Source organism: Semicossyphus pulcher, unplaced genomic scaffold (assembly GCF_022749685.1).
Source record: "Semicossyphus pulcher isolate SPU_LCO1_2020_fin unplaced genomic scaffold, fSemPul1.0.p SCAF_3, whole genome shotgun sequence".
NCBI classification, from domain to species: domain Eukaryota; kingdom Metazoa; phylum Chordata; class Actinopteri; order Labriformes; family Labridae; genus Semicossyphus; species Semicossyphus pulcher.
The window spans coordinates 16,141,104-16,154,773 of record NW_027211704.1 but is presented as its reverse complement, the minus strand read 5'-3'; the positions used below and the strand labels follow the sequence as shown (position 1 = coordinate 16,154,773).

At 42.1% G+C, this 13,670-nt stretch overlaps 1 protein-coding gene across 2 annotated transcripts; it reads left to right on the top strand.

Annotated features, from left to right (window-relative positions):
* Positions 1 to 580: 580 nt before the first annotated feature.
* On the top strand, positions 581 to 13,667 carry usp4 (ubiquitin specific peptidase 4 (proto-oncogene)). Of its 2 annotated transcripts, XM_069679081.1 has the most exons (22): positions 581 to 732; positions 1,962 to 2,089; positions 2,197 to 2,327; positions 2,407 to 2,533; positions 2,653 to 2,798; positions 3,520 to 3,581; positions 4,281 to 4,421; positions 5,870 to 5,987; positions 6,090 to 6,263; positions 6,354 to 6,512; positions 6,810 to 7,034; positions 7,224 to 7,307; positions 7,409 to 7,503; positions 7,583 to 7,765; positions 7,936 to 8,150; positions 8,288 to 8,506; positions 8,609 to 8,679; positions 8,763 to 8,878; positions 8,968 to 9,117; positions 10,862 to 10,965; positions 11,251 to 11,339; positions 11,510 to 13,667. In XM_069679081.1, the coding sequence occupies exons 1-22, from the start codon at positions 581 to 583 to the stop codon at positions 11,630 to 11,632; spliced, it is 3,012 nt and encodes a 1,003-aa protein (XP_069535182.1). In that variant the 3' UTR covers positions 11,633 to 13,667. The 2 variants fall into 2 exon arrangements, with proteins under 2 accessions (XP_069535182.1, XP_069535183.1); XM_069679082.1 differs by lacking the exon at positions 581 to 732 and having other exon boundaries at positions 2,012 to 2,089; positions 2,202 to 2,327.
* Positions 13,668 to 13,670: the final 3 nt, after the last annotated feature.

Genomic DNA, 13,670 nt, shown 5'->3' with positions numbered 1-13,670 from the left:
ATGTTTTTGTGGCGTTAAAGCTCCTGTGAGGAACTTTTGGTTTGTGTTGATTTTGGTGCCCCCTGTGGACAAAGCTGATTCTTTTATCTCTTTGCTGATTTTGCCCTGTACATGCTTAAGTGGTGGTTTTTAAGAAAAAATCGCATCCTACTTTCTGTAACAGTCACATGTATCACTCACTTCAAAATGTAAACAAAGGCAGCAGTTAGTAGTCTGACACCTACCCCCTGCCAGCGTTTTTAGGCATTAAAAATAACTATATAGAAATAATTAATCTTGTCGCTGATGGTCTGGTTTGACTTTGTATGTCATATAGAGTAATTTCAGTATGTTTCATAGCCAGTGAAAAACTTCTCACAGGAGCTTTAAGTGAGCCCTAATGATACACTGCTGGTCTAGCACACTTTGCCATTTAGCTTGCTGCTGTTCTGTGACTGATGGGTGTAGCAGTCATTCTGGAGTGCTAAATCAGACAGTGTCCTGACCGTAGAGGAAGAACGTTTCCCATGATCAGCGCTCTGATGCTCGTCCATGCGCGGTTCTTCCATCCGCGCGTTCACGATACCGGCACACTCGCTGCATGATGGCCGAGGGAGGCGGACCCGAGTCGGGCGGCGCGGCAGACTCCGACTCGGAGCCGGTAGCCGCTCAAATGCCAACACCTTCAACCGAAAGTCAAAAACAGACTATTGGGTCACTTTTGAAAACAACTTTAAGAAAGGGCGACGAATGGTAAGATTCGGCAACGGCTGACGTTACCTGGGTGATTCAGTTAGCGTAAGCTAGCTAGTCTTAGCTAGTGAGATACAGGAAATGGTAGCTTGCTAGTGCTACCAAGCTAACGAAACTGATGGTTTCACGTATGGAAACCGAAAGCTACTGTGCTACTGATATTTTGGCCAGCTAATATCAAACAAGTTAGCCCGCTAGCTGCTAGCCAGGCGGACTTTACACTTTCTATTTAAACAGTGGCGACTGGAGTAACAGCTGTTAGCGTTGGTCGTAAACAACCAAACTAACATGGATAGCTAGGGGGGCTAATTTGTATAACTGGTACTGAAACGTTAATGTCTGTTATGTGATAAGTTAAGTGACGTTAGCTGATACGGTAGCTAGTCGGCTGATAGAATAGGCCCTGGATTCAGATGGTGGTTCTCCTGCCAGTCAAACCGGCTCGTTGCTTGTTAAGGAGTGATAAAAAAATGGACCCGTTGACAGCAATATGATGCAACGCCGTTACCTGCTTTTGCGTTAGTGACATCCCAGTTAAAGTTGTCAGACAACTTTTGAACCCTCTAGCCATTCTTGTTAGCTAACACAGTGTCATATAAGTCAGGACATGCAGGCCTGGGCATAGTGTATCCAGGTGTATTAAAGAGGCTTCAATCCAGTATTTTCATTATATAAGCAGGGATTTCAATTGCCTTGTTTGCTAAAAGAAATGGGCACCAGTACAAGAGACTACTACAGCTATCATGTTCTTATAGTTGCTGAAATCACCAAGGCACTGCATAATATTGTTTCATGATAAATGTATAATCCAGGAGCACTGTTGCATAGTTTGGGAAAATGAACTCTACTTTAAAGGGCAGAGAGACCAGCTTGCACTTACTCCGACAGTGGTTGCACAAAGCAGGGTCCATGACCAAACATCTTACCATGTTAACACTTGCTAACAAGCCTATTAAGTAAAGGAGATTTCTCGCTTGGGATGAGATTAAGTCAAACTAGCTTGCTGTTGCTATATCTGCAAATGCCAAGGCAGTTTGGTGTTGCATAATCTTCTGGGTTGGAGTAAGATTGAGCGCAGTATCTTGCCAAGCCCAATGCATTTTATCATGTCTTGTCCTGACCCTTTTCGGTTCTTGTTCTATCATAATCATGCTGTACAAGTGTCAAAGGTTGAGGAGAAAACTTTGTTTGATATTCTTTTCTTAACTGCTACCAACCATGTTTTTTAGGTATCTAATAGACAGCCGATGGTTCAAACAATGGAAGAAGTATGTGGGATTCGACAGTTGGGACATGTACAATGTTGGAGAACGTAGCCTCTATCCAGGACCAATTGATAACTCTGGGCTGTTCTCAGGTAAAACTCTCAACTTAAGATAAAAATCTCTTGGGTGTTAATTTGACAACACAATTTGAAAATCTTCAGCTTGTAATCAACATTTTGTTTTTCCTCCCCCCATAAAGACCAGGAGACTCAGTCCCTGAAAGAGCACCTTATAGATGAGCTGGACTATGTCCTGGTTCCCACTGAGGCATGGAACAAGCTTGTCAGCTGGTACGGCTGCCTTGATGGCCAGAGACCCATTGTCCGGAAGGTAATTCTGTTGAAATGTTTTCTTACTAAAACTCTGCATTCATGAATTGGTCCCCTGAATGTCTGTTTTTCTTTTCTAGGTTGTTGAACATGGCATGTTTGTCAAGCACTGCAAGGTGGAGGTCTATTTGCTGGAGCTTAACTTGTGTGAAAATGACAACATGGACAATGTGGTTACACGTCATTTCAGTAAAGCTGATACTATAGGTGAGACACTCATAGATTTACCTGGACACTGGTAATGCCTATATGTTGTCAGTCATGAAATGGTTTTTGTGTACAAAGAAAAAGATTATAAACAAGTCTTGCAAACGCTCTCTTTCCAGACACTATAGAGAAGGAGATGAGGACGCTGTTCAATATCCCATCGGAGAAGGAGACACGGCTCTGGAACAAATACATGAGCAACACCTACGAGCAGCTGAACAAGCCAGACAGCACTGTACAGGATGCTGGTCTCTTCCAGGGGCAGGTAGTGTAGAGCTGTGTTATTCAAATAACCTTCACATCACGTATAGACTCTCTTCCTGGTTTCTTTTGAAGAACACCACGGTGCAATAACACAGGGTACTCACTCTGCATACATAATTCATTTACAGACACTGCAAAATAACGGGAACATCTGAGAGTCTAATGCAATAAAAATACATTAGCCCTGCATTAACATATTGTAAGTTGTTATGGGAATGTTGTGTTATTCCTATTGAGACTTTGTCAGAGAAGTCATGTTAGCTTCAGTTGTATCATAGTATTTGATGCTGGTTTTAGAGGAGGCTGGGCAGGGTGTAGGAAAGAGAATGACGCCTTACCATACAACTCAATCCAATACCAAGCCACCACAAACCTTGGCCTCAAAAGTTATTGCAGACTTGATATGCTAAAAGCTTTGAGAAGTTTTTCAATTAAAACAATCCTATTGAATAACATAAACTGTGCAGGTGTTCAAGTTATTATGCCCATACTTGTGTACTTCATTGCTCAACTGTTTGTTATGCTACCAAAACTGTAAACCAAAGTACAAATGCAGAGAAATTACACATCAGAGTAGCTCAGTTGATAGACCTACCTGTAGCTGCTAAAGCTTGGCAGCACTTTGCACACGTATAGTATTAAATTTAAGCCTGAGACACAACAGCTCTGACATGAAGGTGGGGTGTGCCAGCTTGGCTCTCATTCAGCTTGTGGTCCCACAGGTGCTTGTGATCGAGCGGAAGAATGAGGATGGAACGTGGCCCAGACAAGCCTCTCATCCCAAGTAAGCAAATAGCCTTTTTTTCCACCAGTAATTCAGGAAATGGATATAAATTGAATCATTTACAGTGTTTAATATAGATCCTTTATATTGTGTATAATTCCAAGTATAAAGGTATACTAAGTAGGATTTTTCCTTGCATTTGGTCAACAACACATTCAAACTGGGCCCCTCCTCCTGGGCTCCTCGTCACCAGAAGCTCACTCTCACTCTCTCATGTGAGACGCCCACCCCGCCGAACTAACACTGACAGCATCACAGTTACCTTTGTGCTAGCATGCTAACCGCCGGTTAGCTTGTCCTACCCAGTTTGAGGCACCTACCTGTCCAACAGAAAGAAGGCCACCTCTGCATTGCTCTTTCGCCATGTTCGCCGGTCTGAATGGGCCCAGTTGCTAATTTGAACCACTCCCACACTCGCCTATACGCTGTGATTGGCTCAGGGAACCACAACAGCGTCCCTCCTGAAAACATCCCGTGCAAAGCAAAACAACAGAACAGATGCAGAGGGAAGGGTCTCACAAGGGTCTGCACACACACTCACCAACACACATGTATTGAGGCCCATAAGTGATCATTTATATTATATTATATTTGTAAAAGTCTATATTTTATTTGTATAGAAAAATCCTACTTATTATACCTTAATAAAACATTGAAAATTATTGGTATGCTTTCCTAACTAATGCCCCTGCTCATTAGATCCAGTACAACCCCCTCAAGGAACTTCACTACCTCCCCAAAACTCTCCTCCAACTCAGCAGCCAGTATCTCCTCAACAGTAACCAACGGAGACAGCAGCCCTGGGTACACACTTAACAACAGCACCACCTCTGGCAACAGGCAAGTGCCCTTTTCTGATTCATCACCACTGCGCTGTTTACCCCATAAACAAATATAAAGCACTTTATATCCTCTTAAATTTCTGTATTTCTTTTCACGTTGGTTTGGTACAAACAAAAAATAGCTAGCTCTCTCTTACACATAACTGTTGAAGTTAAGACATCATTAAATGAGTACATCAAGCTAACTTTAAATCCCTACAGACTTTTATCAAAGCATGAGGGAGGTTTTTGTCAAATGAACAAAATAGAGAACCAAAATCCCTTTCCTGTTACTTGCTGCAGAATTATTACATGTACTTCTCCTCTACTCTTCCCACTTCTGCTTTCTATTGTTTAAATGTTTGTCTGTTTTCCTCTGTGAATTTGTCTTCTGTGTTTTGTTTGCTTTCAAGTACGCAATGTTTGAAAGCTATCTGACTCATATCAAATACTCATGGATACACTAGGGTGCTGCATCAGCATGGTTGAATTTATATTGCATGGTGAGAAACATGAATGAAAGAAAACAGTGTAACTGCAGTGTGGCAGCATCGGCCCATCACAGTGCTTACTGGAAAAAGCATTATACCCTTGTGGTGCTTACATTACTCTTTATAAAGTTAACTGCTACTTAGAGGCGACTATGATTACTGAGGAGGTGATTTTTTATTTGCATGGAAAGTGTAGTTTAATCAGATACAAATTGAGTCATAACATATCAGCTGTACCACTACTGTGATTTATTGTATCCTATCGCTACATCTTTCTCCAGAACCAAACATCATGGTCCAACATTTGTCAGTATGAACTAATATTTTTTAAGAGTTTGCACTTGGAATTTTCTTGAACATAAGGGAAGGTGCAGTATACAGAAGAAGATTTGTGTTCATGATTTACTGGAGCATAAGCTTTTTATTCAAAGATGCGCATTATATTCTAAAGGGAAATAAGATGTCACGGAAGAAATGGCTTTTGAATTAAGTGTTGACTTGGTGAAACGGCTGCACTTAATCAAAGGGCTGTGATGCTCTTTTGATTGCTCTAACCACCTCCAGAGGATGTTTGACGCTTAAAGTGACAGTAATATTTACAATCTGCTTTTAACTGCAGTCTAAGGAGAAAAGTGCCATAATTAGTTTCCTGCTAAATTACTGTGTGTGTGCATATAATAATATAAAGAAAACATTTGCAAAAGGTACCTAATTTATTTAGAAAGTATTGACCAAGTGTACCAGAATTTTAAATGAGAACGTGGCGGTGATAACCTAGGCAATATTACTTGTTGACCATCTGCAGAAGTTTGCATAATAAATGGTAAACATCTGCTCATGAGATGGTATTTCGCCTGTCTGATATTTATCCAGGTACCATATTTGAATGGCATGTTTAAACATGTCTGAAGTACTGACTTCCTCCCAGCGAGCTGTCTCCAGGATACCAACAATAACAGCTTTGCTCTTCCAGCAGATTGGGGGGCTACAACTCATACAGCTCCTCCTACAACTACAGAGAGTCACAGTCACAGCCTGGCCTATGTGGTCTCAGTAATTTGGGAAACACATGCTTCATGAACTCTGCCCTCCAGGTAAAGAGAATAATAAAGCTAAAGTCACATTATCTTTTCAGAGAAAGTGTTTCCTTTGGGTATCATGCTCTAATAATCCACTGTTTGTTTGTCCTCTTCCAGTGCCTGAGCAATGCATCCCCACTAACAGAGTACTTCCTGGAAGACCAATACGAGGCAGAGATTAACCGAGAGAATCCCTTGGGAATGAGGGGCGAGATCGCTGAGGCTTATGCTGATTTAGTAAAGCAGATGTGGCTGAGCCGCAGCAGCTATGTGGCCCCACGTACCTTCAAAGTGAGTTGTCAAACAAGTTTGTCGAAAGTGATTGTACACTGATAATACGCAGAAATGATCCTTTTACAATCTTAAATCTTTTGTTCCCAGACCCAGGTGGGACGCTTTGCCCCCCAGTTTTCAGGCTACCAACAGCAGGACTCGCAGGAGCTGTTGGCCTTCCTGCTGGACGGGCTTCATGAAGATCTGAACCGTGTCAAAAAGAAGCCTTACCTGGCCCTGAGGGACGCAGAGGGCCGTCCGGACGAGGTATTAGGCATACTTTAGAAATTGCGGGATAATGACTAGATTTCTTTCTCCTTTTTTTTCATTATTTAGGAGCATTTTAAATCTCAATAAGTCAACAAAACTGTATATCTATATTCAAATCAGCAACTGCCGTGACTGAGCTGCATGCACTGCTATCTCTGACAGGTTTTTTTAAAGGCTGCAAATTGTTTATCTTGACTGTTTAGAACGACCGAAGGGTTTCAAAGAATTACTTCACAATATTCTTCTTCCTGTGGTTTTAAAATGATGTTTATGAACATTTGCTTATAATTTCAGATTGTTGCCAAGGAGGCCTGGACAAACCACCGCTTGCGCAATGACTCTATCATAGTTGATATTTTCCACGGACTATTCAAATCCACGTTGGTGTGCCCAGAGTGCTCCAAGGTGTCTGTAACCTTCGACCCATTCTGCTACCTCACACTGCCTCTGCCCATGAAGAAGGACCGTACTATGGAGGTTTTCCTGGTGCGATCAGACCCTCAGTCTCGACCCACACAGGTGAGGTGGAATCAAACTCAAGACTATAATTACACCAAGGACACTTTTACTATTTAAGCAGCAACTAATGGTAGTTTTCCAATAACTATAAACAGAGTTGGCTTTGTACTTCCTACTGATATGTTCTGGATTTCCAAAAAGCAGGTCACTGATTTAGATCATATTATACTTTATTTCTCCGTCTTTTAGTATCGAGTGGTGGTCCCCAAACTTGGTACAGTGACAGATCTGTGCAGCGCCTTGTCCAAACTCTGTGGATTCCCTCCAGAAAATGTAAGAACTAACATGTGTAATTCTTAATCCTCCCAGCTTCAGATTTTCTTTGTTTATGGATGAAATGATAATAATATATCAATTTGCAATTGACTTTCTAGATGGTGGTGGCTGACGTTTACAATCACAGGTTCCATAAAATCTATAGACGGGATGATGGCCTCAACCAAATCATGGAAAAAGATGACATCTTTGTGTAAGTCTTTTAACCCTGTCACTGTGTTTGCTGTTAATACTATGCGTGTGTTAAATGTTTATGTTGTTGCTCCTTCCAGGTACGAGGTACAGGAAGAGGACAGCGAGAAGATGAACCTGCCTGTATATTTCAGGGAAAGCCACTCCAAGCACGCAGGAAGCTCGACAAGCACCATGCTGTTTGGTCAGCCTTTACTCATCACCGTGCCCAGACACAACCTCATCGCAGACGTTCTTTATGAAAAGATCCTGGAGAGGATTGGGTAAGAACCTCCTGGGTGGATAGACAGAAAGGAGACTGTCACACTGCATTGAAAGTGTATAAAGTGCCAGGGTGAAGAGCTAAAAATGGAGGGATATTGAGAATCAGGTGTTAACTAATGTGTTTTAGCCCAGAAAGTATTTGATGTTTAACTTGATGTTTCCTGTGCAGGCGCTATGTAAAACAATCCCAGAGCCCGAACAGTGAAAGCAGGGCCTCAGCTTCAGCCACCTTCACCAGCTGCAGCCAGGCTCCTGAATGTTCCACATCGTCCAGCCTGGGAGGCTGTGGCAGCCCCCTGTCAGACGGGGCGTCCTGCAGTGCCAGCTCCAGCAACGGCAGCAACCACTCAACGACCTGCAATGAAACTAACGGGCTATATGATGGTAAGTTAACGCTATCTCTGACCAGATTTTGACGAACATAAAGGAAACACTTATGAGGGAGCTCTTTTTCTCCTGCCTTTTAAATGCAGCCATGCACAAAATTCAAAAGTGACTAGATGTGATCTGTGTCTGTTCAGGTGAGGAGGAGGCAATGGACCACCAGGTGAGTCCAGAGCCAGAGAACGGCCAGTCTGAAGAGGAGGAGGAGACCTCTGACTTGGAAAATGGGTCTAAAGGAGACGCGGCCAAGCAGTGCTCTTCACCAGCCAAGCTCTTCACCTTCAGCATAGTGAACTCGTACGGAACGGCCAACATCAGCCCGCTGCCTTGTGATGGAAATGTCCTTAAACTCAATCGTCAGTGCTCATCTTTTAACTTTCAGAACTGCCTTTCTCGCTGTACTCTTCAAAGCAAATTTGTGTTGACGCATCCCCCCCTCCCACCTCTTCTCTCTGCAGCACATTCCACGGTGGCGATCGACTGGGACACAGAGTCAAAGAAAATGTGTTATGATGAACAGGAAGCTGAGGTCAGTGGGTTAGCATTCATCAGATAATCCTGTGACAGGATGTACGAACAGTCTGTTTATATTTGTGCAAATATTTTGTGTAGGCCTACGAGAAGCATGAGAGCATGCTTCAGCCCCAGAAAAAGAAGGCCACTGTGGCTCTGAGGGAATGCATCGAGCTCTTTACAACCATGGAGACACTTGGAGAACACGATCCTTGGTGAGGGTTCACAACTACAGCCAGATACAGTGTCAAACCTCCACTTTTGTCACTATCCTTCTTATATGTATATGATCTATTGTATTCAGGTATTGTCCAACATGTAAGAAACACCAACAGGCCACAAAAAAGTTTGACTTGTGGTCGCTGCCTCGCATTCTGGTGGTTCATCTAAAGCGTTTCTCCTACAACCGGTGTTGGAGGGACAAGCTGGACACGGTGGTGGACTTCCCCATCAGGTATGCAGGCAGTTATAATGATTTACTTCATAGTGAAGAAAGTTAAAGACAATGCTGGATGTCTGATTTTTTTCAGACTAACTATGAAAAAATCCTCACTTTTTGTTTCATCATTACTATTATTTCTTAAAGGGGTGGAATTATGCTAATTTCAAGCTTCATATTTCACTCTGTGATACCTGTGGAGTGGCTTAGCATAATTTGTGTACAGCAGACTGAGCCGAGAGGTCTGGGTATTACTCCAACATACTTTTACCTACAGATTTGAAACCCACGTTTTGTATGGACATCCAACATTGTAACATATTATACCGTAAAATCCGGAATATAAATCGCACCGGAATATAAGACGCAGTCTTTTTTTGGGGGGGTATCACAGAGGATAAAGGTTTTCTATAGCTATTTATTAATAAAATGTATACAAGTTATGTATTTATTTTCTTTCAAAACACACACAAATTACAGCCTACCATCTGTTTTCGCCATGTTGAGTTTGCATCCTGCGAGCTACCGGTGCTGTAGCGAGCGATAGCTTCCAGCGCACTGTAACGTTGACTGTTGTGAGGGTGGCGGCTGCAATGGCGTTAGCAACAATCAAGTTTCCTCGCTTAAAACGGCGAGGAAAACATAAAAAAGCACTGTGGCATATTGTAAATAGGAGACGTAGCGGCTCGGATCCAGAAACAGTTTAATGCTGAGATGTGACGTCACCACTTAACCACGCCATCGTCTGGGTAAAATACTTTAATACAATAACATACCTCTGCATTTTATACTGCACCAGTATATAGGACGCAGCCCACGTTTTAGATGAAAAAAATTATCAAAAGTACATCTTATACACAGAATTTTATGGTATATGTCGTAAACTGTGAAACGGCGCAATACCCCCTCTTTTGAACATTTTTGGAATTTTATAATAAAAACTTCGCTGGAATATTTGTCATCTAGAGATTTTAACCACATATTTCTAAATGTATCCTGGACGTTTGGATTTTTAGGCACCAAGTTTTACTCAATGAAAGATTGTAATCCTTAATTTTAGTTTTGTGTGAAATGTATTATAAGGCATTAGAATTAGAAAAAGGCTGTAACAACATGTTCTGTGCATGCACATTATTTCACTCCGTTTAAAGAGCAGTGTTTGTCAGTTTTAGGTCGTACCAGAGGAACTGAGAAACACTGCAGTGTCTGTGTGACTTTTACACAAGAGGGAGCTGTAGCTGAAAACTCAGAACAAAGAAACTCGAGGAAGAAGGAAATACTTAATTTATTGTACTTTCAAGAAACAGACTCTCATCTCTGAGAAGTGACATCATAACCTAAAGTACAATTACGCCTTTGTCCCTACTGTCCTATCTGTTGATTGTGTAACAATGATGGCCTTCAGTGTCGCCTTTAAGCCCTGTATGAGTCATTAACCTTCAGTCAGTTGGTATGGTTCAAAATTTCCTTTGTGTATAGAAAGGAGAAGTTGTGTCAGGATTATGTGGCCAAACAGCTACCTGACTCACTCACCACTGTTGAGGAACTTGATCCACTCGAGCAGGAAACTTGAAATCTTGGTTTTAAAAAAACGGCTCACTCACGCTCATGGAGCGTTTTTTGAACTCTGTCGGCCCTCATGGTTTTTACATTCAATGTGTATTTAGTGTTTTTTTTATTTGCTATTGTTACTTAACTGTCTTAGTCTGATTGCAATGCTGTTTTTTCCCTGCTCATCTGATGATATTTCCTTTGCCAGGGATCTGAACATGTCCGAGTTTGTGTGCGACCCCAAGGCTGCCCCCTACACGTATGACCTCATTGCCGTATCAAACCACTATGGAGGAATGGGAGGGGGTCACTGTAAGTCATTTATTCTCCCTCAGTAATAGTTCTTGTGCTAACACAGTTTGTACAGTCCTAATATATCAAAACAAAAAGTATCAGCAGGTGTTCTCCTGAACGATCACTGTCACCATGGATACTGTAATCAGTTACGTTTGTTCTCTATTGACTCGCTATCAAAGGGTTCTTTTTAGTATTTGCTCTGTCCATTCATAGTGAACTCATCCGATAAGATTTTAATCTCATCCTAGGTAAACAAATATAATACCTGTTTGTCAGCTCTACTTTCTCTCTGTCTCACAGACACAGCTTACGGCAAGAATAAGGTGGATGGAAAGTGGTATTACTTTGATGACAGCAGCGTCTCCTCTGCCACAGAGGACCAGATTGTGGTGAGTCGTGACTCCTAAATGTATACTGAAAATAAACACCCTCAGAAAGGCAGTGTTGCTCTTTGTGCTTTTAATCCAGTGTTTGACGTGTCCTCAGCCCTGTTGGCTCTCTGTCCTCGGTGTCCGGTGTCCCTGTCGTGGCATAACCTTACCCTTGTCCTTCCTCGCAGACTAAAGCAGCCTACGTGCTGTTCTATCAGCGCAGAGACGAGGAAGCCCCCTCCAAACCTCAGCCTTCGGCCTCACTGGGAGGAGCCCCGGAATCAGCCGACGACCACATGGACACAAACTGAGGAGCCCCGACGCGACGGGACACGCACTGAAACACACATGGCAAATAGAGACACTTGGACGCACACACAAAGCTACTTTAGAAACAGAGGACTCCACACAGACTTAACATTATTAACCCCACCTTCCCCGTATTTTATTTGATTTCTGTCTCGTATGTTGTCAAATAGAGCCAACAGCCTTGTCAGGAGGGTGAACCTGAGGCACTTCCTATATGCAGCGGGTGATCTACTGATTCCTGAACATAGTTTACTAGTGTGGAACTCAGAGGAGTATAAATGGATATAGATCCTCTCACTGGATGAACAGAATGTTAGAAGTGCCCGCGAATGCGTAGATAAACAAATATTTCTGTTGCACAGGACAACAGTTTGAATATTTAAATAAGCCAAATGCAAATGTTGTTTCAACCAAAGCGATCCAAGGTATTTATGTGAAATGTACCAACTGTTAAGACATTGGCAGGATTCTAGCATTGTGCCTAGATTTATCTCTGATAATCTTGCTGTGCTGCAGGAAATGCAAACTTTAACAGTGTGACGTGCACACGGAACAATACATGCCATGCTTGTTGAAAGAATCCTGTTACCTTCTTCCACCTCTGAGTCACTGATGGGGGGGGGGCTTTGAGCTGCAGAGTAGCTGTGGCAGCTGTGCTACCGGCCTGCCAGGTCTGTGCTGCAATCTAAACCACAGAGAGGGGTGGGGTGGGGGGGTGGTGTCTTGTATTTTTTTTTTTAAGGTTTTAAGATCTGCAGAAGTTTTGGCAGAAGCAGTGTGACCTTCCTGTTCATCCAGCTTTTTTGTTTTGTTTTGTTTTCTCCCTTGGCGCACAGTTTGGGCTCTGCTCTCTCTCCAACCTTAACGTTGTGAGAGAAGCCTCACCCTGCTAACATTGTTTCTTTTTCCTTTTTTGTAATCACAATGCAAACGCGGCCTTTTGATTCCTGCAACCTGACAAAGAAGGAGGCACTTTGAATTCTCCATGATTACATTATCTACCTGCTTCTGGGGTATCTAGCCATGACAGAAGTGTATGGTTTGGCCTTAGCATTAAGGCTTTTGGTCTGTCGTACACTTCAGGATCATTTTTAACGTGTCTTATAAGCATATTTTGATTGCTGCCTGATTGGACCCCTAGCTCACCTGCAATGGCTTGTCCTTATTAGTCTTGTACATTAATGCAGCTCTGTATTGAAATGGCTCTGTTATTTGATATCTTCAAAGCACACTGAGTGACGCAAAATAAACTAGTATAAAAGTGGTGCTTTATTCATGAAACTTGAACTCGCTCCTTGTCCCGAGGAACAGTCGACGTGTGTCATCAGATGGGGTCAGGACAGCTTAAAAGCTTTCTCAGTGAATTCAGGCATTTTGAGCCAATTATTCTTCATCCAGTGATCAAAGAACAAGACTGAGCTACTTAGTAAAATATGGCAAAATTGTCTACGTTGGAAGCAGAAGAAAATAATACAATGTTTGATCTTTATGGAGTCTTTTCAGGCACAGTTATCCCAGGAAGCACAGTTACAACAGGTGTCTTGTATTGGAGTGACTGAGTATAACTATACTCTGGTTCAGGGGTCTTCTAGTGAAACCAGACGGCAGTTCAAACTTAAACTACTACCATGAGTCTTGTTCTGTGGCAAAACTCTACTCTTTGTTGCATAACAGCATGTTGATATGAAGGGCCTCCAAGTGCCCTTTGTGCTGGTTGGTCCTGCCATCATTACGTTGTTGAGATATGACTACCTAAGTATAATCATTTATGCCTATGACTAGAAAAGCTTTACATCATATCTGTAATCCTAGATACTTAGTTGAAAACCAAATGCAGCCGGTCTGGTTTTCTTCACTTAAATCATGGCAGCAATTCAAATAATAAAAAAAAATAACACGAGATGTAAATAATCATACTATTGAAAATAGGTGTATAAATTCTTGTCCTCATATTTATCTTATTGCCGATATCTACAGTATTTGTTTTTAAATGAGAAATATTTGAATTCAAATTACAATAAAGACTGGAAGCCTCAACAG